General features: G+C 33.7%; 3 protein-coding genes and 1 long non-coding RNA gene across 9 annotated transcripts in view; 2 read left to right on the top strand and 2 right to left on the bottom strand.

Annotated features, from left to right (window-relative positions):
• The first annotated feature begins 1,577 nt into the window (after positions 1-1,577).
• On the top strand, positions 1,578-4,668 carry LOC109597293 (transketolase-like protein 2). Its single transcript, XM_049970659.1, has 4 exons — positions 1,578-1,899; positions 2,635-2,970; positions 3,044-3,812; positions 3,870-4,668. Exons 1-4 carry the CDS (start codon positions 1,793-1,795, stop codon positions 4,539-4,541), a joined length of 1,884 nt encoding a protein of 627 aa, XP_049826616.1. The 5' UTR covers positions 1,578-1,792; the 3' UTR covers positions 4,542-4,668.
• Positions 4,669-5,640: 972 nt separating this feature from the next.
• Positions 5,641-16,807, bottom strand: LOC109597328 (trehalase). Of its 4 annotated transcripts, XM_020012984.2 has the most exons (7): positions 16,571-16,805; positions 11,327-11,518; positions 10,171-11,090; positions 9,509-10,062; positions 8,293-8,528; positions 7,263-7,388; positions 5,641-6,761 (listed from the first exon to the last, which is right to left on the bottom strand). In XM_020012984.2, exons 2-7 carry the CDS (start codon positions 11,437-11,439, stop codon positions 6,722-6,724), a joined length of 1,989 nt encoding a protein of 662 aa, XP_019868543.2. In that variant the 5' UTR covers positions 11,440-11,518; positions 16,571-16,805; the 3' UTR covers positions 5,641-6,721. The 4 variants fall into 4 exon arrangements, with proteins under 4 accessions (XP_019868543.2, XP_049817382.1, XP_049817383.1 ...); XM_049961425.1 differs by lacking the exon at positions 11,327-11,518 and having other exon boundaries at positions 16,571-16,804; XM_049961426.1 differs by lacking the exon at positions 5,641-6,761 and having other exon boundaries at positions 8,288-8,528; positions 16,571-16,807.
• The window catches only part of LOC109597331 (uncharacterized), a 38,074-nt gene continuing 31,987 nt past the window's right edge, over positions 15,802-21,888 (top strand). For 2 of the 3 annotated variants that reach the window (XR_007547036.1, XR_007547035.1), the window contains exons 1-2: positions 15,802-16,001; positions 16,083-16,171. This is a non-coding gene — a long non-coding RNA (uncharacterized LOC109597331). Of the gene's footprint in view, positions 16,002-16,082; positions 16,172-20,939; positions 21,039-21,888 lie in introns of those variants that run through there. The other variant, XR_002191422.2, reaches the window with a different exon arrangement.
• LOC109597326 (uncharacterized) lies at positions 17,628-21,783 on the bottom strand. The gene is made up of 8 exons (XM_020012981.2): positions 21,628-21,783; positions 21,467-21,572; positions 21,101-21,414; positions 20,885-21,044; positions 20,257-20,416; positions 19,317-19,880; positions 18,428-19,254; positions 17,628-18,375 (listed from the first exon to the last, which is right to left on the bottom strand). The coding sequence occupies exons 2-8, from the start codon at positions 21,565-21,567 to the stop codon at positions 18,273-18,275; spliced, it is 2,229 nt and encodes a 742-aa protein (XP_019868540.2). The 5' UTR covers positions 21,568-21,572; positions 21,628-21,783; the 3' UTR covers positions 17,628-18,272.

Genomic DNA, 21,888 nt, shown 5'->3' with positions numbered 1-21,888 from the left:
AATTAGTTTCTAATATTATATTTACTTCATTTGTGAATTTTACAAAAAAAAAAATGTTGAATGTTATATTTAAAATATTTTAGTTCAAAAACTAAACGATAATATCAGTGAATATCCAGTGAATTGAAGAGCATGCGCTCGAGTGGTTTTTTAGCTCCTTCTAAATTGCAACATTTTCCTTATACCAATTGGAAAATCCTTGATCCTACTGAATTTTGAGAGAGACATCATGTATGACAGAGACAATGAAAGATTCCCACTACGATGCAAATTTGCTGACATTTACTGTCTCTGTCGTGCATGATGTCTCTCTTATAATTCAGTAGAATCAAACGGTTGTCGATTGGTAAAAATCTGCGTATAGTACAAACATAAACATCTACAAATACAAAAATACAGTCTTGCCCACTTCTTTGTCTCCGATAGTAATTCTCCAATTACTATTTATTTTTATTTTTTTTATTGTTTAATGTGGACGTTTATTATTAAAATCTTAATTGAAAACTGAACCAACAAACTTTTTTTAGGCATTTAGGCTGTTAACACTATGTTGATTTATTTCACTAATAATGAGAATGCAATTAACAGAAGTAGCTTAAATGTAAACAATTGAAACAGAAGTTTTTAAATTGAATTCAATAGTTTTTTATTAATAATTAATTTTAGTTTTATATTTTTATAATTTTTATATTCTGTAACTTATCTCATTGTTTATTTAATGAATAACTTCCATCCTTCTATAAACGGGCTTTAAATCACCATATTGTGGAAACACTAGAGAAATGGAGTAAAATGTCTTCAGACTTCTGAGAAATACAGACCACAATAAGCAAAATTTGTCGTAGAGACCTCACATATTGCTCCGAGGAATGTTGTACGCTGTAATTGCATAGTGACAGTACGTATCGTTCATCATAGATGGCGACATTTTGACTTTTAGAATCTTAATAAATTATAAATACATCGAGAGTGTGTATAACAAAATCTGATCTACGGTACTCCAATTAATTTATAACGTTATGAAAGGACCGAGTCAACACTAATCGCTGACCCTGAGATTTTCCTTGATCCTATCATATGATCCATAAGTGAGACACCACGTTTCGGTACATATTTATTATTGAAATAAAAACAATAATATGCATATGCATCTGCATGTTTTTTTATATTTAAACATGGACAGCAAGTATACCAACCACATATTCTCAAAAAAACGAGACTCGTCTTGCCGATTTGTCAGTTGTTGGAAATATCGTATCTTATGTCAAAATTAATCTGACACTCGCCTCGCATTAATTACATAACTATTATAAAACCGATGAAAAAACTGTTAATTTTGAAGATGTGAAAGGTAAAAGTACTTTCTCTTGGATCAACAGGTTTACGCAGCGTACGCTTTTGTAGGTATTTACGACAGGCTCAACGTATCCGATCATAGAACGTCTAAGCAATTTCTCCCGTTCCTCCTCTCGCTCCTACTTCGCCATCCGTAGTATGGTACAGTGGTACAGTGGTACAGTGGTACAGTGGTGCAGCGGTACAGCAGCACAGCAGTAAAGTGAACAGTATACACTTCACCGTGTATACATCAAAATTCCCCCACACTAAACTGCTCGACTAGGAACGCCCCTTCTAAACACAATTCGAGCAACAACTTGTAGATTCGTATTCGTCAATAGCGATACGTGGACAAGTACGAGTAGGGGCTCAGTTATCAACTGCACGTACACGTTGATTTCACGGTCACTTTGTAAATTTGTTCAACACCTTGTACACCTATTAACCGGCAAATATGTCTAACTACCATAAATTGGAAGCTAAGGTTATCCAAGAATTGAAAGACATCGCCAATAAAATAAGAATACACTCGATCAGTTCAACGCAAATAGCAAAATCAGGGTAAGTACATTTTAAATCGGTATCGTTCATCTCAGGTGGAGGTTTTTAATTAGAATATGCCGAAACGCACGCAATGTTGCATCTACTTTATGATCCAAGCACTAATGTTTTTACATTGGTATATTCCACTATTAGTAATCACTTAGCAACAATTAAGTGCGGCTCCTCTCTTAGTTGTACACAAAATTATCCGTGTTTGATCACAATTTGGGTATTCTTATCTATACATGTCTGTGGTACCACAGAAAAATTTTTATCACATGACCTTCACTACAGATTTTAATAATAAATAAATTTGTTTTTATTAAAGTTTGAATTCGACAGACAGAGTAATTACTACTCAGCTCTGGCTTGCGACTTATTGCCAGCAATAGTTAATCAGTACGTATGTACACAGTCCAAAATGACTCCGCATTTTTTTAATTAAAATACGTTAAAAAGGGTGTTGCTATTCAACTTTGTCGGTCAGTACTCATTGTATTTGCCGAACGTTCGAAAGTCCTTGACCTGTTCAACGAGTCTGTTTGAGGTTACATTGGTTATAGATCATACATTTAAATGCCTTCAATGTCGGGCATTTTATTTATTTATTATACTTATTTAATTTTATTAAAATGCATTTAATTGATTTGCATTTCGTTGTTTTGGAAGGTCCGTTTTAATGGTGTATAGGTTTAATCAGACGTTGTCACTGACACACTGACTGTTGTTCAAACGTGAATATTTACTCCACAGACATCCGACGTCATGTTCGTCAATCGCCGAAATCTTGTCCGTGCTGTTCTTCAACACCATGCGCTACAAGGTATCCGCACCACGCGACCCATCCAGCGATAGATTCGTTCTGTCGAAGGGACACGCCGCTCCTGCGTTGTACGCAGCTTGGGCAGAAGCTGGACTTTTCCCCGTCACCGATCTTGAAAAACTGAGAAAACTGGGCTCAGATCTCGAAGGACATCCCACGCCGAGGCTGAACTTCATCGATGTTGGCACCGGTTCGCTCGGCCAGGGCTTGGCCATTGCCGGTGGAATGGCCTATGTTGGCAAAAATTACGACAAAGCCAATTACAGGTGTGTTACCTATCGTTTTCACAATTTCACTCACTCAATCAATCAGTCATCAACGGGTCGATTAATGTTTCAGAGTTTATTGCCTTGTCGGTGACGGTGAGAGCGCGGAAGGTTCCATTTGGGAGTCGGTACATTTTGCCAGTTACTACAAATTAGACAATTTGTGCGTCATCTTCGACGTTAACCGTCTGGGACAATCAGAAGCAACATCTTTGGGTCATGATGTTGAAACTTACCGTAAACGACTGGAAGCGTTTGGACTTCACGCCATCGTCGTGGACGGACACGACATAGAAGAGTTGGCGAAGGCGTTCCACAGTGCTGCAGTAACGAAGGGCAAGCCTACCGCAATTGTGGCGAAAACGTTTAAGGGAAAGAACTTCCCTAAAATCGAAGACTTGGACAACTGGCATGGAAAACCTCTTGGCGAAAACTCCGATAAAATTATCGCATATTTGAGGACATTGATTAAAAACCCTGGACCTTTACAAGTTCATCCTCAGAAACCTCTAAAGGACGATGCACCAGCAGTAGACATTACGGGTATAAAATTGTCCTCACCTCCTGCTTACAACATCGGAGACCAAATTGCTACCAGAGTGGCGTATGGAACTGGTCTCGTTAAAATTGCACAGAGCAATCCCCGCGTTATTGCGCTCGACGGTGACATGAAGAATTCTACTTATTCAGAGAAACTGAAGAAGTATGATCCCACAAGATACATCGAATGTTTCATTGCCGAACAGAGTTTAGTCGGCACAGCAATTGGAGCAGCCTGTAGAGACAGGACGGTGCCTTTTGTTTCTACGTTTGCAACCTTCTTTACTAGAGCCTTTGATCAAGTAAGTTAATGATTCAATAAATATCAATAAAGTGTTTTACTAATGACATGTTTATAGATCCGTATGGGAGCAATTTCTCAAACTAACGTTAACTTTGTTGGTTCCCACTGTGGCGTTAGCATCGGTGAAGACGGACCCAGCCAAATGGGACTGGAAGACTTGGCCATGTTCAGAGCCATTCCCGGCAGTACGGTATTCTACCCGGCCGATGCTGTTGCAACCGAACGCGCCGTTGAACTGGCCGCAAACACCAAAGGAGTTACCTTCATCAGACTTAACAGACCTACTACTCATGTCATTTATCCTAACGACCACGTTTTCCAAGTTGGAAAAGCTGAAGTGGTCAAATGTTCGCCTAAAGATCAAGTCGTCATCATTGGTGGCGGTGTTACGCTTCAGGAGGCCATCACGGCTGCCAACGAATTGCAGGCGTTAGGCATTGGTGCCAGGGTAATTGATCCATTCACCGTTAAACCAATTGACAAGGCCACCATCGTGGAAAACATTAAAAATGTCGGAGGAAGGGCCATCGTTGTTGAGGATCATTATTATGAGGGCGGCTTAGGAGAAGCCGTATTATCAGCGACTGCTTTGGAACGTAACATCATTGTCAAGCATATTGCTGTGCCAAGAGTTCCCAGATCTGGTCCGCCAAACAGTCTGCTGGACTACTATGGCCTTTCGGCTAAACATATTGTGACAGCTGCGCAAGAAATTTTGAAGCTTTAATGGCCAACTAACTAACTAACTAACTAACTATTGTAATATTCTTGACCATTTCATTCCATTTTGTAAAAAACAATTCAACGAAATATAAATAATTTATGTTTTTGATGGAAATACATTTTTTAATTTCTGCCTTGTCTTCTTTTTGAACACACCAATCATGGCACAGGTTGGACAGGCATGATAATGCCACTGATTAAATAATACGTAGGTAGCTCTAGAAATATTATTGAAAACATTCTTTTCCCTGTTATTAAATTGGGACTAATTGGAAAAGTTTTTTTATTTTCATTAATGTTCTTTGAATACTATGTTCCCAGTGTTAATTACTCATATACATCTACAGGGTGACCCATGTAAAACGTATCGTGAGGCATTACTTGCTGAGAAAGAATGAACTTTTCGACTTGATTTGCCGAAGGTTTTAATTCCTTATACATTGCTGTTTAGTTTTTGAGAATAGCTTCACTCGTATAGAAAACTGTATAACTTACTTAAAGACTTACGTCATGAATCTGTGATATGTGTTAGATGTGAGTCGATGACATTAAGTAATACATCCAAATACATACCGCCTAATAAATTTCCTGTAAGGAAAAAAGGACTCATAATGGAATTTCCATAAATATCAGCCCATACCTTCAGCTTTTGAAATTAATGTGTGTAGGAAATGCTGTATTGTGATCAGCCCAGTAACGATAATTGATTATTAAACCATCAACCAAATGTTCTGTTGGTGTTTTTAAACCTCATAATTTCCCAAATGAGTAGATCGATTTTCAAAAACTAAGCAGCAATGTATGGAGAATTAAAAGTCCTTTTTAATGAGGTGCCATTTGATCCTATTCCCATTTGAGATAACTTGGGAGGAATCTCTCACATAGAAAGTTGAAGATCTTACTATACTTTTTGCACCAGAATTTGTTCAGCGTGATAAACAAATTAGATGTGTTTTTGGATTTTGCCTAAATGTATCATTTAAACATTTATTAAAGGGATAAAATTGAAATTTTTGCCAAAATATCGTCTAGAAGCTCATTCAGATAAGATTCTCTTCTGTCCAAGTGTTCATGTAGGCGTTAAAAAGAATAAAACTCTCAAATATTTTTACCGTATTCTCTATATTTCAATATACTAAAATATATATTTGTCTTACGTGAAATATAACAAATTACTAATAAAAACAGTTTACATGTACTTACTTATGAACATACACAGAATAAAGAAAACTAATAAATAATTAATTATATATTGGCGCAACAAGCCATAAGTACAAATCACAGATTCTAACAGATTCTAATAATTTAATTAAAATTGCTATGTTAACTAAATTCTAACGTGGTCTGGATAAGTTTAGCGACAATAAAAGTTTGATTTACATTATCAATATCACAAAAGCGATTGAAGAATAGTCGGCCATAACAATTTTTGGTGTGGTGATGAGCATCATCATTTACTCCTCCTATTTTTAATCAGTTTGGTGTAACTATTATTGCCGACAATTCAATCTTACAACAAATTCAACGAATTCAAATTTATGTAAGATTCAATGAAATGAGATTCGTTTTAGATATTTAGATTAATTTATTTAAAATAATCAAAAACGTTACTATTATGCTAATAGGAACTAAAAAATTCATGAATATTAATTAAATATGAAAATATTTCGTAAAATTTAGTTGAATCCATCTAGAAAAATAAATTTGCCTTTTTTATATATCGAGTGCTTTAAAAGTATAAATAAATAAATAAATAAATAAATATTTGAACTAGGCATACCTACACGCTGACAAAATTAAAGCACTCCATATATTATTAAATATTAAATGCTTTAACGTTTTCTAGACAGCCATTTTTCTATAGCACCCTGTATTTTTATGTCCTGTAAATACAACAATTTAATAAATAAAATACTGATATGCCTTCACGTACGTTTACCTATTAGCTCATTATTTACGTTCATTTTAACCTTGGCATCGAACAATGTCATTATATAACGTGACAACTAATTTTTAATGTAGGAATGTTAAAAACTGTAAATTTATGGAGATTTTATGAAAAATTATCTATTCGTTGGAAGTTTTTAGATGAACATAAAAGAAATAAATAAAAGCAATAGGTGAACACACATGTTAACACATGTCTATCCGAAAAATTTTGATCTATTGTTTTTGTGGTATTAATTAGGGGGATTTTGAACCTCTAGACAGTCCGACTTGTTTTCTGAAAGTAAAAATAAAAATATAAAATTTATATGACAAACTGAGGCAGATCACACACGAATCTGCTTCGGTTCTTCATCCGTCAACAGAGAGCTTATAGATTAAACTATTAAGAAAAACCATTACATTACATTGCATTACAACATAGGATTTTTAAAATTTTAGCTGCTACCTACAAATTTACAATACAAATAATCTAATTGACCTACGTACTGTTAGTCAATTTAATTTAGGGACAAATAAATTAGAAGATGTTACCATAAAATTTGCCACATAATATATTAAGTGATGGACTTATTTATATAGTTAAGCTGATATAAAAATAGTTTCAATTTGGTTATAAATAGATGTTAAGTGGTAAACGAGTATATGAATAGTGAAGCAGAGTGGAGTATGTATAGGTATGAAAGTAAAGTTTAAATGTCCCTGCCATTTTACATAACAACGATCGTTGATGATACTAAATGAGTACAAGTTCAGTGGTTGTATTATGGTGGCTTACCTAAGGGATTTGCTGTATTCGGGGATATTCCTCAGCTCTGTATAGTGTGCACTTGATGGTTTGTATTGCTTCTTATTCTTATACAGCAACGTTTGTTGTCGACTGCGATTTTTGTATATACATACTCTGCATAAAGAAACGTAAATTAGTAAAACTGTCGTAAATAATGAGCATTATAAATTTTATTGTCATTGTCAGCTGTCAAAAAGTCACGCCAAAGGCTCGTGTTATCTAAATTAGTGGGGAAGTTGTGTCCAGTCCACTTAACACTTAAATTTGCAATTTCCTCGCCACGAAAATATCTTATACATTTATTTATTTTTTGAATTACTTCACACACACAGCACACACACACACACACACACACACACACACACACACACACACACACGCACACACACAAACGTGTCTTTAAGCGGTTTAATTGTATAATATGGCATCAAAATGACTCTTCACTTTTGAAGGACTGTTAGTTAATTCATTAAATTATCGTATCTGTGCCAAATAATTTCCAAGCATTTATTGTTTGTTAGATTATTTTTTACACTCATAATCAGACACACTATTGTAGTTTGGTATGGGTTTGTTTTTTAATTTTTATTAATACTCATTTTATTGCACTAAAAACTAAAATCACTACACAAACATCATGCTATCTATATATACATATCTATCACGCTTAACAGGTACACAAAATAAGTTTTTGTACAATCACGTTAATATCAATAGGTACTCCCGCTTATATTTATAAGGAACTGAATAAATAATACTTTTGATTATTAAAATAAAGTAAGAATTTCTCCCTGAGCCACGTAGGTTAGAATTCTCCTTATCCATAAAAATATAAATTAGTATCACACACAAACTTAGCTACCCCAGTAAAAGGTCCAACAAAAAAGTCCTGTAACAAAAATATAATAATTAATTGTGTACCATAATATAACGTCAGGATGAGGATCAGTATCAGGATCAGGTTAAGGTGCCTGTGGGAAGGAACGAAACAACGAAAGGAAAGCGACACTTACCTCACCCTATGAAGCCGGCGGTAAGAGACACCACCAGAGCAACGAGCGCCGTAACCAGCGGACTACTGGTCGTTGCTGCAACCACCGTATCGGCTTTGTTTGAAAGAACAGGATCGTGGGGCGTTAATTTGCTCGAATACTTATAAAGCAGATCCATTACAACCCCGTTTGTCCAGCCGAAACCAATCTGCAACTCATATTCACCACCTCCTCCATGGCCTCCCATCACTGTAGCATCGTACTATTCGAAATAAAAATAGATTCTAGTAATTATTTGTGATGTCATAGATCTAGTGAATTTCATCATTTATTTGGTTTTTCCTATTATTTTATCTACACATTATTAGAAATACACATACACACACACACACACGTACGTTTCTTTAAGCACATTAATTAAATAATATGTTGTTAAAGTTATTGTTGATTTTCAAGGACTGTTAGTTAATTCAATATATTATCATATTCATGCCAAATAATTTCCAAGAATTTGTTAAGGCTATTTTTACCACACTCTGACCCACTATATGATTTTAGTTTGATGTTTTTTATTTTTTATTTATAATCATTTTATTGTTCCACACGATTTTATATTTCGTATCCGGTATTTCAAGGAGCGTAAGTTTTATATACCGTTTTACTTAAATGTGAGTAATAAACTACCGCATCCGGTTTTAATGATAATTTACTTAGTCTGGACAGCAATAAATTTTGTGGCAAAATCAAAGAGGGTCTTGAAGTTTAAACATCAATTACACCAGGTCAAATGTTAATTACTCGAGACAAAATACTGAAAAAAAAACCTTATCGAATTGTTTTGATTGATAGTAATGTAATTAAAATTCACACGCACAACTGTATCAATAATACAAATATAGAACAACCCCTAAATGCGTAATAGTAAAGAACAAAGCAAGAATAATATTGTTTTTGAGAAATAAGATGTTAAAAAACAAAACAAAATACGTGGTTTCGTAAAGGTTTCGCGTTGGCATTGATCCAAATGAGGCAAGTAAAAAGTAGTCAGTTAGCTTATTCAAAATTGGCATTTGCTATCACCGCATACAGATTAAGATGCGTTCAATGTTCAATGTTTTAATTAATCAGTAGCATTTATTAAATATATAGCAATGGCAAGGTGGAACTGCCACTGCTTATTAAAAATATACAGATACATACAGATTAAGATGAAATGGATGATGATGAAATTAGAGAACTCACCTTTTCGTACATGGCATCGGATTCTTCGTAAGCCCTGTAGTTGCTTCTGATCCACTTCTCGGCGATTTCGAATGCCAATCGTTCGGCACTGCTGTCTCCGGTGTTGTTCAGTGCGACAATCATCATATGCTGAAGCGGTGGCCAGGCGTTCGGGTAATCCCATTGTTCTCCCGTGTGTTCCACCGTCGACGGGATGCCGCCGGGATAATTCATAATATTTTTGTTTTGTAAATATTTCATTATTAATTTTGTTCTCTTCTCTATCCCCACTTTATTGAAACAGCCCGTCAAAAGTGGTGAGATGTTGGTTGGGTAAAAGTAATCTCTTTTCACGCCGTTGTACAAGTCATAATCCAACCAAGCTCCTACTTCTTCGTGCCAGAGGACGGCTTCCACTGCTTCCAGCCATGTCTTCGATATATTTCTGTAACGCTTTGCGGAAGTTTCATTGCCTAATTCGGTAAAGAACTCAGTCAGAATGTCGGCGTTCCAATAAATGAAGGAATTCAGTTCGACGGGCACAATAGATCTGGTTTTAGTGTTTGTTAAGTTTCCTAAAAATATAAATAAAATCAATAATCAATAATCAATAATAAATATAATAAATAATAGATAATATAGATAATAGATCCACAACCACTGGATACCAGATACTAACTAACCTTTATTAGTGGCATTGGTGATAAACCACCTGCTTGAGAAATCCCAACCCGATTCCGCCGCAGCTTTTAATTCGGAATAAAAGGCATCCTTTTTATTTTGATCTTTGAATATGTTGGCACTTTCAATATCTTCCGAGTAAGATTCGGGTCTTGGACCTTTAGATCTGTCGGCGTACACTGCCAGTTTATAAGTTTTGCCATTTTTCGTCACAGTTCGAAGGTGGCGATCCATCCAAAATTGGAATTCTTTTTCCATTGTATGGATATTATTGCGGATGAATTCCCGGTCGTGAGTATATTCCCAGTACAGTTTGATCATCGGTATCATGAGTGGAGGTTGAGATCTGGCCAAATAGTAAATACGTCCCCCGTTTGGTATGTGCCCGTACGTGTCCACGATGTATAAGAAGTTCTCCAATATACCTTTGACTGTGTCGTGCATGTCCGACAACAATAATCCCTGTATTATCCAGTAGGTATCCCAGTAATAGAACTCTCTGAATCTACCCCCAGGGACTATAACCGGATTGGGAACCCAAATTATGCTGTACAAATCCGGGTTCTGTTGAACGTGTGACTTCATTTTACGCCCCAACGTTTTCCATATTTTGTTCAACTTTCTGGCCCACTGTTTAAATTTTTCGTCTGTGACGGAGTCTAAAAATCTCGGATGTTCCACCCAATCGCTGGGGTTCCAAACCTCAAACTCTTGGCCGGCATCTTCGAAGTTGTCTCTGACAAATTTCGTCACCTCCATTTTACTAGGTTTCGACCCGCCGAACTGTTTTATCCATTTGTTGAAGGTTTGCAGGGTCTCGTTCGGCGACTTTTTTAATTTCATGTCGACGAAAGTTTTAGAGTCCTCATAAATTTTAGCCATTTGTATGGTGTCGAGCAGCGGTCCATAACAATAAATTTGGCTGTAACATATCACACATTTCTAAATCACATGAACCAGATGAGATGATCGAATGAGTACGAATAGATGGATATTCGGCTGCCACAAACGGGAAGAAAGTGTATTTGTGCAAGGTCTCGGACCAAGGATGTTTTAATGCGGAAGGATCAAGACAAGGTGACATATGATGTAGGTGAAGTGAAACGATAAAGCGGACAATCGGACATTCGGACGTTAAAAGTTGTATGTATGACTTACCTGTCGCACGGTGGCGGATAATCTTGTTCCTCTTGGCAAAAAATGTACGGGAGAAAACCAACTTGGGTAATCACAAGTAAAATCACTTTAAAATTAATTTGATTAATATTCATTTTCGAAAGGACCTCACTCGACACACTCCGTCTGAGACTTTGTAATTACAGTCTGTCTATGTTAAATGGAAAATTCTCCCTATAAAGAAACAATGCAGCATTTGTGGTAGTGGTGAACACAGCACGAAAGGGACAACGACAGTGACAGTGACAGTGACAGTGACAGTGACAATGACTGTGACTGTGACAGTGACGTTTAATGATAAACGCCTGTCTGTGTATTTGCTAGTTAGGGATTAACAGCTTCGCGAACCAGTGTCTTTGGTCACTTAAATAAATAAGACGATTTCGCGACCACACCGCTGCTGCGAAACACAATACGACTCAGACTGACTGACTAACTGACTGACTGACTGACTGACTGAGCGATATGCTAAGCAAGCAGGTGATTCGACTTATGCTGCTCCTGACGTCACAAACAAGCCCACACACATCTTATTGGCTGAAACAGACACACCTTTCCTTTCCAAATAACACGTCGGTCGGTCGGTCGGTCGGTCCGTCGGTCCGTCGGTCCGTCGGTCCGTCGGTCCGTCGGTCCATTCTATGACCAAAGACCGTTCCAAATTCTCCCCCGCAGGGTTAATAAACAATGAATCGCACCTTTGGACATATTTTGCGCATCGGGCATACAAATTCGTTAATTCTATCAAATGTTACATGCACTTAATCTTAATCGAAAAAAAAAAGCGGCGAAACCAAAAACCAAACTGAAATTTTCCATGTAATTAAGTTAAATGACTAAATAAAATGTGAATTATCTCGTGCGGAAACTGCACAAATTCGATATACCACGAAATAATGTAACCAAATGTACTGTACACCCACCTTTCGCAATATTTTGTTATTGACATTGATAACAATTATCAATTCAAACGTATTTCCATTGAGGTCTTTCATCGTCTTACTTAAGACTCTTGAGCAACGAACGGATCGCAATCTAAATTACTTAAACGTCGCGACGTGCAACATTTCCACTCAAATCTATCTATCTATATTCAATATACTGGAAGACCTTATTCAACCTTATTCAACCTTATTCATTATTTTATCTTGTTCGTATTATAATTTCGTTAAATGACGGAACACTCCTGGTTGTACACCAGTACGTGCATACTTATTTACGTATGTAGCTATGTAAATACATATAATTGTGTACGTGAATCTCTGTGTGACGATTTTGTTGTATTTATAGAAAGATATTTTGGCTAGGAGAGGTATTTTTGTTAATGAACCGAATGTAGCTGGCGCTCTAATGAGACTAACCGAGTTTTTATTAGATTTTAAGATCACATGACTTTTCACGTAATGTCGTCCGTTAAAATGCCTTCTTGCTAGTCACATGAAACTGTTTAAAAAAACTTAAACACACCACAAACAATAATTTGATTCTAAGCATTGGAATGTTTCAATATTTATATTTAAATAAACAGGTTAATTTAGTATGGTGCAACATTTCGCAACAATTACTATTAAAATATTGCTTGCACAGAGTATATTAACTGTTATAAAACAATTGAAACGTTATAACAATAATATTTGACACTTGGCCCATTAATTAATTAATTGATGTAATCACAGTTTATTTTTTATTTATTAAATGCGTGAAATATCTTATCACCATCTACGTATTATTAAAAATTAGAAATTGTCGTAAAATTTAAATAAAATACTTGGCGAATGTGACGAGATCAAGCGACATATTCTGCTGACTCTATAAATTCTCGGAAGTTTCCGTTCTCCGAGAATATTATCACTCCCACTAATATATCCCTGAATCAGAATCAGGTTAATCACCCTGTATGGGTGTATAATAATACAACAATATCACCAATCAACACTAGTATGATTTTTTTTATTATATGGTTAATAAATCGCAATCGCAGTCACAATCACAATCGCAATGGCAATGGCAATGGCATGGTGGCGCATCGTATGCACGTGATTTTTGCTAGAACTCGTGCAATTATGTAAATTAAGCACAAACTTACATCGTTGACAGCAGAGCATTATTTAAGTAAAAAATTAAGACCTTTGCACAGTAGTTGAGGTACAGTGGTGGAAGGTATCTACTTAAATGGAACATCATCATTTTGTACTTAAATTAAATCTCCTCTCTTATTAAATAATTTATACATAACTATTATTAATATTTTGTTGAATACTTTTTGTTTATTATAACTGTCTGTAAATACAGATTTAGCGAGATATCGGCAACGGTCGTATGAAATTAAATTCCATGACTCAATTGATAACCATAATTCATTTAAATTTTATGGTTTTTAGTATCTTAATTGAGATTTCATGTCGTTCAGAAAGTTTTCTATTAAATTTAAGTCCGGCTTTGCTCTGGCCAATCGGGAACCTCAACATGATTATCTTTTAAGCAATTTTTAACAACTTTGGCCGCCATGTAATTGATAAATTATCGTTGGCAAAAGGTTGTTACATCTCTCATGATGTCTGTATACATGGAACGGCCTATTTTACAAATAATTTTCTATAATGACACTATATTATGGCAATAAAAGGAACCCCAAACCACAACATTTACTTCTTCGTGTGTTTTGGGGCGGACGACGGACGTATTGTTTACCATCTGAGCCTATTCTGTTCAATTTTGATTCGTCATTCGAAAGTACTCTCCGCCGAAATTCTAAAGAATAATTAATACACAATATGTCCCACCAAAAACTGTCGGTAGCTTATATCTTTAAAATGATAATGCTCCTGCAAGGATACCCACCCTGTTCTCAAAGTCTTCGATGACACTATAGGTCATGCGCTAACTTCAAAAGGTCCTTTGATTCTCTTAATTTCATAAAATACGCATTTGAACGGAAACAACTAGTAATTGTGACGTAAAAACCAAATAAGTAAAAAATAACTATTTAAATTTACTGGAAAATAATATTGACGTATTAAGAACTTTCACTTCCAAAAAGACGAACTACCACTGCAGTCAGAAATTTCCTGGCAAATTAATTGGCTGAAATGGACTGTCAGATTGACCCTTCAGATCACCAGATTTAACTCTCTTGGACTTTTACTTATGGGGTCATTAGTTCAAATAATTGAAGCATGCTTGAACATCACACCAGAAATGTTTGAAAAAGTACAATAAGAATTTCGTAATCGTCTTTATTAGTACTATATCTTCAAACTTTTAATTAATTAAACAAAAGAGCTTAACTGAATTAAAAAAAGCTTAATTGAATTAAAAACTTACTTTTTAAATCTATAAGAATCTATTTATTGATAATAATTTATTTCACTAATGATATTACAAAAGTTCTGATGAGAATTCTGAACAGAACCTGAAAAATTCTATTAGACTATATGTATTTTTTTGCCAAAAATTTAAAATAAACAAAAAAAAAGTTGAATTGAATTTAAAACTTACAAGACCCACGACATCAAATAATTGAACCATGCAATACCCGAAACTTTTGAAAAAATACAATAATAATTTCATAAACGTATTTTCTATTGTCTTCAAATTAATACACACATTGTACTGTTATGTAAACTTTAGGTCTTGTTCCAATATTCTTTTTTGATACCAACAGTTTCTATACTGAAATTATTTTTACTAATTTTGTTTATACACTCGAAGTCTAATTGCTTTACTGGACACATTAATATTGCATGACTCAATTAATTCATTTTTTATTTGTGTTCTTCAAACTGAATTTGAATTATTGAATAAAATAATATAAATCCTATTAACTATTAAGAGTATTATTAAATAGTACCACAAAACGTAAATATATTTGAATGTGCTATTTCTTTAGCCAACGAAATCTGACTAACATCTGCCTTTAAAATAATATCACATATGGAATATTGAAATATGTTTTATATACTTATTACAAAACTGTTGAATTAAATCCTTTTATGAAATTTCTTAAATTCTCTGGCCACCAATAAAAGTGTAGATCATGAGAAACAACAGACAGAAGGAGAATTGTCTGTAATCTTCTTCAATCCCCTTAAATTAGCAACAACCGTTTTAAAAATTTGTCAGTGGAATTTCACCCACATTGTGATGTCTTTTAATTTAGTTTAAAACTTTTTCTCATTCAACCAGCAATTTTCGTTTATGATTTATGGTACCAATCACACCTGAATCATTTATATTGTTGTATACCCTCTGTATTTTCATTTTTTACGAATGAAAAATTTTGTTACAAAAATGCCACTTTAATAACAAAAAACGCCATTTATTTCATATTTTAATGTAATGAAATAATTAGCTATAATTATAGCTACGTAGGAAGTTAATATGTTTTTTGACCACCCTGTATAGAAATTACTTATTATTTCTGTACACACACTACCACAGAACCTAAACAAGTTTGTTAGTTAAGAATGATGTAGCGAGTCGAATGGTAATTAACAAGGATACCTTCACGATACGATTTAACGATAAGCTTACGTAAAACATTGATGCATTGTTCAATACGCACATGCAACAACTATCAACATTTCATCAAAACAATGCGTGCCGCCAAATTAATACTCGACAATATCGATATATCAGTGGTAACCCGACGAATAGGGTAAGTGCCGCATTCTGTAACTTACGGAACAAACTGAAATTCGATATATAATATTCACTGAATCTATTTTTCTCTTCAAAGGGTTGACACACTTACAGTTTATTGTGCAACAAAATTCAACCCGAAATAATCGAAATGTAGTCAATATGGGTTTTATACGAGGGCTGTAGGTAAGAAGAAAAGATAGAAAATTAGTTTTATTATTATTTTTTTTGTGACATTCATACAATTTCAACATTTTTTTGCTGAAGGTTTATAGTGAGAGTTTTTATGTCCATTGTTACGAAAACTATCTTATCTTAATCTTTACTTTAAATAGAATATTATTCTATGTAATCCCGCCCATAAAATGCAATGCCAATCTTTAATATAGGAACAAAATGTGGTTGGGATGGAAGACATTTTTTGTGCCTGTATATATTTCAATTCATCGTACACTTGGTACTAGAATTGTAACAAAAACTCATTGATTAATTGCGCTTACTCCATTTGTTGGGTTACCATCAAAATATCTACAGTATCTACATATGCTAAATTCAAGCAGTAATTTTGAAACATAATATACGAACCGTTCAAGCTAGTATTGTCACTCAGTCCTAGTCCTAGAATTTTTCTATGGTCACTGATATCAACTCATCTGCTAATAAGTAAAGAAGGATAAGGAAATAAAAAATGCCGCTTGAAAAATAACCTCCAATAAGCAAGTGTCAATCAAAAATAAACTGAAAATGAAAATTTCCTACACTGTCAGAGAACAGAGAGTTATTCTCTGAAATACTTTTAAGTGCTCGTGGACATTATGCGGTGCCCTGGTGTGTTGAAAACTACACCTAACTAAAGTAAGTAATCTACATGAACATGTAAACAATACTTCCAACCGTTCTTTCTCGACATTGTTTACATCACGTACAACGTAAAGGAATCAGTAAATTTCCACAGGTTACTGCGAATTTTTTTATTCATCATAGGAATACAAGTCATGAAGGCACTATATAATGATTATACTCATTGTTATCTACTTGATCCAAAACAAAGATTATTGAGATTATAAAAGTGATGGATAAGACAATTATCTGTAAACATGAAATCTTAAAATATCATAAATATATCGCGTAACAAAAAAATTAGATGACGCTTTACAAACATGTTGTATATCATATCTGAAAGTATAAATTCTCATAACTTCAATCAAGACGGCAACAACTAGATTTTCTTATGTGTATGATGAAATATAATCTACAGCCAATTAAATAGAACAAAAAATATAGTTTTAACTTCTTTTATCTTATTTTGTGTTGATCATTTAATGGAATTTTTTCCATTAAATGAAAATATTCCATATTAACATTAAGAGACCTATGGGGTTAAAATAATTTTGATAAGAAACATAGTACAAATAAATAATTTTATGGAGGTTTTGTAGGCAACCAACGATGATAAAATAGATGATTAAATTCAATATTGCATTATAAAAATATTTGTCACATTATCGATGTCGACTTTCATTTCTCTAAATGTATATCTAGTCCTACCATTCGTGGAATTCGAAGCCAAGAAAGGAATTAATTGAAATCAATCTGATATTTTAGTGTTATTGGTGGCGGTAAGGAGAATAAAATACTAAAATATGTTATTCATAAGAAATTTATTGAAAACAATTGAAAACCGGATGTGGATATTTCCCTGCACTTAGCTAGATCAGATTTTTAAGATTGTATATTAGAATTTACTAAATCGCCGTATTATACATATCCAATTAGAAATCATCATAGGGCTTCTTTTCCTCCATTCCATTGAGGGGAACTGACGTCTGAGAGAAAGAGAGTAAGTGAATTAAAACTAAACGACGTATTTAAGGCCACGACGAATCAATAATCGTCCTGTCTAAGGCACAAAATAAAAAACACTACACTACTGATATACAGTAGCAAGCAATATGTATTTCTCATCATCCGTTGCACATTATATAAATAATTTCAACTTCGGAATGTTTAACAGAAGTAGAAATCGAATAAAATAATACTTGTCACACACTTATATGAAATATTTTCGTTACTACCTGTTTACATAATTATTTAAACGAAATGTCGGAGACATACATGCATATTAAAATATTCGTAACAGCTCTTTTTAAAATAACAATATAATAATCATCATCATCTTTTCCAAATAAATATTTTATAAAAATATTATATGACTAAAAACAAAAGATATTAAAGCATTTGAGGACTTCTCAGGCCATATCACATATTAGTAAATATTATTATTATTTTAATCGTCGTCTCTGTGGTAAAATAGTGCACACACTTTGACCCTTACGTAATCCGTGTATATGTTCATCTTGGTGACACGTTCATCATTAAATTCATACCACCTATAAAAAAGTGATTACTTATGTTAGATTACTTGTAGCATTACACACTCACTCGTTGTTGATTTTGCCCGCAGCAGTGTAATGACCGGATTTTAAGCTTCCTTGATGCATAGCAAATGAATACAGTTTATAGCTGCACTGGCCAAACTGTAACTGTTGATCAAAATAAATAAGCGTTTCATTTTTTATATAATTTCCAGAATCATAAAGTTGGCTGTATCTTTTTAGAACACATATGAGAATTTTTGGAGGATCTGTGACTTCTCTTCTGTTAATGACACATTTTGTGCACTTTACGCACACATAGTCCTGGATTGTGTAGTCCTTGAAGTAATCCTCAATTAGATGGTTTATACTACAGCTACGGTCCGGTACCGGCAACATTAGAGTATTATCAATTTCAAAATTGAAGTCCTTGTTGTTACAGTTTTGGCAGATTCTAATATTCCTGATTTGATGATAAAACAAATCTACAAAGATGGACGTTTTCCCCATCAACTGTACCATTTTTGCCTGTAGTTTTGGCGTCAATACATCAGTTCTTTTCATATCTTCCATGCAATCTTCATTTATTTTTGAGAACAAAAATGTAAAAAATTCCATTGAGTCTTCATGGTTGCCAAGCTTATACATTTTGTCCAAGGAACATATTTTAGCATAGAGTTCAGTAGGTGATATAAAAGTGTAATCTTGATGCCAAAGGTCATTAATTAATCTGGCTAGTTCTTCTATTATAGCAGGTTTATTTGTGGTCACATATTTCTTATAACGACCTGTTAAAAACATGTGTTTAATTATAGGAAGAACTCTAAAACATTGAAAGGCTGCATTCATATAACAGGTATTTCTAATATTCCTTAAACCTGTACGACCGGTAGTCTGAAAAGCAATTACAATAAAATTAATACACAAATACAAAGAATGCAAGTATTTAAAAACACCTTAAGCACAGACGGTTTAACTGTTCTGTTTATTGTAGGTCGATGTGGAATTCCTTTTTGTTCCGCGTTTTGTAATTTTCCACTGTCCGGACCAACTATGGGAACGGAATTAGAAATTGAAGAAGGCTTTTTAGATCTCGCTTCTATTAACATTTTCATTCTTTCCTCGGCTATTGCATTCTGAACCTCTTCTTCGTTCGGTTGAGGTTGAGGTTGATGTTGTCGAGGTGGGAATGAAGGAGGCTCGTCTTTAGGCGCCGTTATTTCCTCGTCAATTGAGGATGACGACTCCGATTCCTCATTTTCCTTCGCATCATTGATCAATTCAGTCACATCAAAGGACTCATTCAGTGTGGGCTTTGTTTCATCCGGACTTGTGACACTATTGTCTTTATAACTGGGATACTCTACGTAATCCAGATCGAGGAGTTCATCCAATTCGTCATTTTTACGAAAGAGATATGTATGTGCATTCGTTACCAATGCTGGATAGGTTTCAAGGAATTCTTTAAATCCTCCACTTACAAAGACAGGTGGCCTTTTGTAATTACGGTTAAAATCCCACTGAAAATAATTCAGTTGAGGTGACACAATGCATAATTGTGAAACATACACAAGAAAACAAATACAAAAAACAAAAAAAGACAATAAAAAACTGAAAACTGAACATTTTGGTATTAAATTATTATCACTCGTAAAAGTCTTAGAGAGATTATTAAATATTTAATTACTTAATCATCAACCAATATCTAATTTGATTATCGAATAGTATTTATATATGAATATATCAATCCCAGTAATGTCAAACAGTATTGAGTAATAAATATCTTATGATTACTTTGTAATGAATACAAAATATCAAATACCCGGATATAAAGTATTAATATCTACTCGATAGTGAAAAAAGTAATCGTTGCAGATCACTAATAAATAAACTTACATCGACAATTATCGATCTTAAAATTTCAATTTTGGAGGAGCAAACATTTTCAGCGTTTGAGTTCCAATCTAACAGTATTAGAAGGTCGTAAGTGTCCCGTTTGTCCCAATATTTTTGTAAATCTTCAGAGAGTCTCTGACCTAATGTGTTTGCTGACAATCTAAAAATACACAATTAATTATATAATAAATAATACATTATATAAATATGTGCTTATATTTTGAATAAATTATTTTGAATACAAACTTTAAATTATTAAGTTAAAAGTTTTCTTACTATGGTTTATAAATGTATAATTTTATTTTTTTATAAATTTAGCATATGACAGTAACTTACACCATAGCACACTAGTGGTTGGATACTATTCATAGGCTCCTGGATTTATTAATATATGAAATTATTAAATATCTAGTCACCTTAAAGATTTATAATCTTTAAGGTTGTCATATACTATACATATAAAAAAGTTATTTTTTATGATTAAAAATTAAAATAGTCTGGATCTGACCATTATTGCACTGTAGTCTCTACTCTACTCTACTTTGAAAATAAAGTTATTAAATTTGAAATTGACGTCCTGCATAAATACCTACACAATAACAATTACAATCTGATAAGTTACACATACCCAGTGGTTATTTGCTCTTCTGCAATATTTATACAACAATCCGTCTTAATTTTAGAACTCTGGAATTCTTCCGAAGGACGCACATCAATAAGAAGCATATTGAAGTTTGATTTGTTTAAAATATTAAATAATTCCTTGCATGTTATAAAATTTCCTGTAACTGTTTAAATAAACTATGAAGACAATCTATGAAAAATGAAGAGAAACAATAAATACCTTTAAAAAAGTCCTTTTCATCTATGGTTTCAGTTGTTGGTGGTGTAGGGCCATGTATTTTCACTTCCTTTGCCATGTGTAAATATTGCATGTCTGTATAGTATTTTTCTAAAGAAGCTTTTAATTCTTCTACCTGGGCTTGTACCTTTTTAAATTCTTGTCTATATCGACTGTCCATATATTTAAGGTCATTAGATGTTTTAAACATTTGAAGAATGATATGAAGATATCTTTTTCCAACGATATAGGCCTTTTCTTGGTCATTTTGGGAACCATTGAACTCATGTAACAATTTCTTGGCTAATTCGGTAGCTCTACAAATATGATAATTGAATAAACAATAAAACATTTGTGTTATAAACTTACTGAGAGCTACTTATTTTTCTATTTTTCAATGGCTCTAACACTATTTTATCAAGTCCTTCTATATTGTCACAAATATATGGATCTACAGGTTTTGTACTCATTTTCACTAAAAACGACTTGATTTTATATCAAATACCATTTAAGTAGTAATAGCGAATTACAATTCTCCAGTTTAGTCAGTCGACGATGGTAATGAGAGAATCAAATTGAAAATTGAAGCAGATATAAGTTAAATAAATTATGATAAAACAAATGAAAAACAATTGAATTACTCATAACATTTTTAAATTGACAAGATTGACATGACAACAACCTCATTGCACCTTATAATTTTACCAAGTCAAATTTACCAACCGTTATTGAATGAAAACACTACGTAGTTTAATTATGAACATCAACACGTAAACAATGTAAACAATGAA

The sequence above is a fragment of the Aethina tumida genome, chromosome 1 (genome assembly GCF_024364675.1).
Source record: "Aethina tumida isolate Nest 87 chromosome 1, icAetTumi1.1, whole genome shotgun sequence".
NCBI classification, from domain to species: Eukaryota; Metazoa; Arthropoda; class Insecta; order Coleoptera; family Nitidulidae; genus Aethina; species Aethina tumida.
The sequence above is the reverse complement of the archived record's forward strand: the minus strand, read 5'-3'. Positions and strand labels throughout refer to the sequence as shown.

Coding starts and splice junctions, on each gene's coding strand:
- LOC109597293 (XM_049970659.1), top strand. CDS start 1,793: ATGTCTAACTACCATAAATTGGAAGCTAAGGTTATCCAAGAATTGAAA. Junction 1,900..2,634: donor ACGCAAATAGCAAAATCAGG/GTAAGTACATTT, acceptor TTTACTCCACAG/ACATCCGACGTCATGTTCGT. Junction 2,971..3,043: donor TACGACAAAGCCAATTACAG/GTGTGTTACCTA, acceptor TTAATGTTTCAG/AGTTTATTGCCTTGTCGGTG.
- LOC109597328 (XM_020012984.2), bottom strand. CDS start 11,439: ATGAATATTAATCAAATTAATTTTAAAGTGATTTTACTTGTGATTACC. Junction 11,091..11,326: donor TATCCGCCACCGTGCGACAG/GTAAGTCATACA, acceptor GATATGTTACAG/CCAAATTTATTGTTATGGAC. Junction 8,529..9,508: donor CCGATGCCATGTACGAAAAG/GTGAGTTCTCTA, acceptor TATTTCGAATAG/TACGATGCTACAGTGATGGG.
- LOC109597326 (XM_020012981.2), bottom strand. CDS start 21,567: ATGAGTACAAAACCTGTAGATCCATATATTTGTGACAATATAGAAGGA. Junction 21,045..21,100: donor TGAAAAGGACTTTTTTAAAG/GTATTTATTGTT, acceptor TTATTTAAACAG/TTACAGGAAATTTTATAACA. Junction 19,255..19,316: donor TTAAACCGTCTGTGCTTAAG/GTGTTTTTAAAT, acceptor ATTGCTTTTCAG/ACTACCGGTCGTACAGGTTT.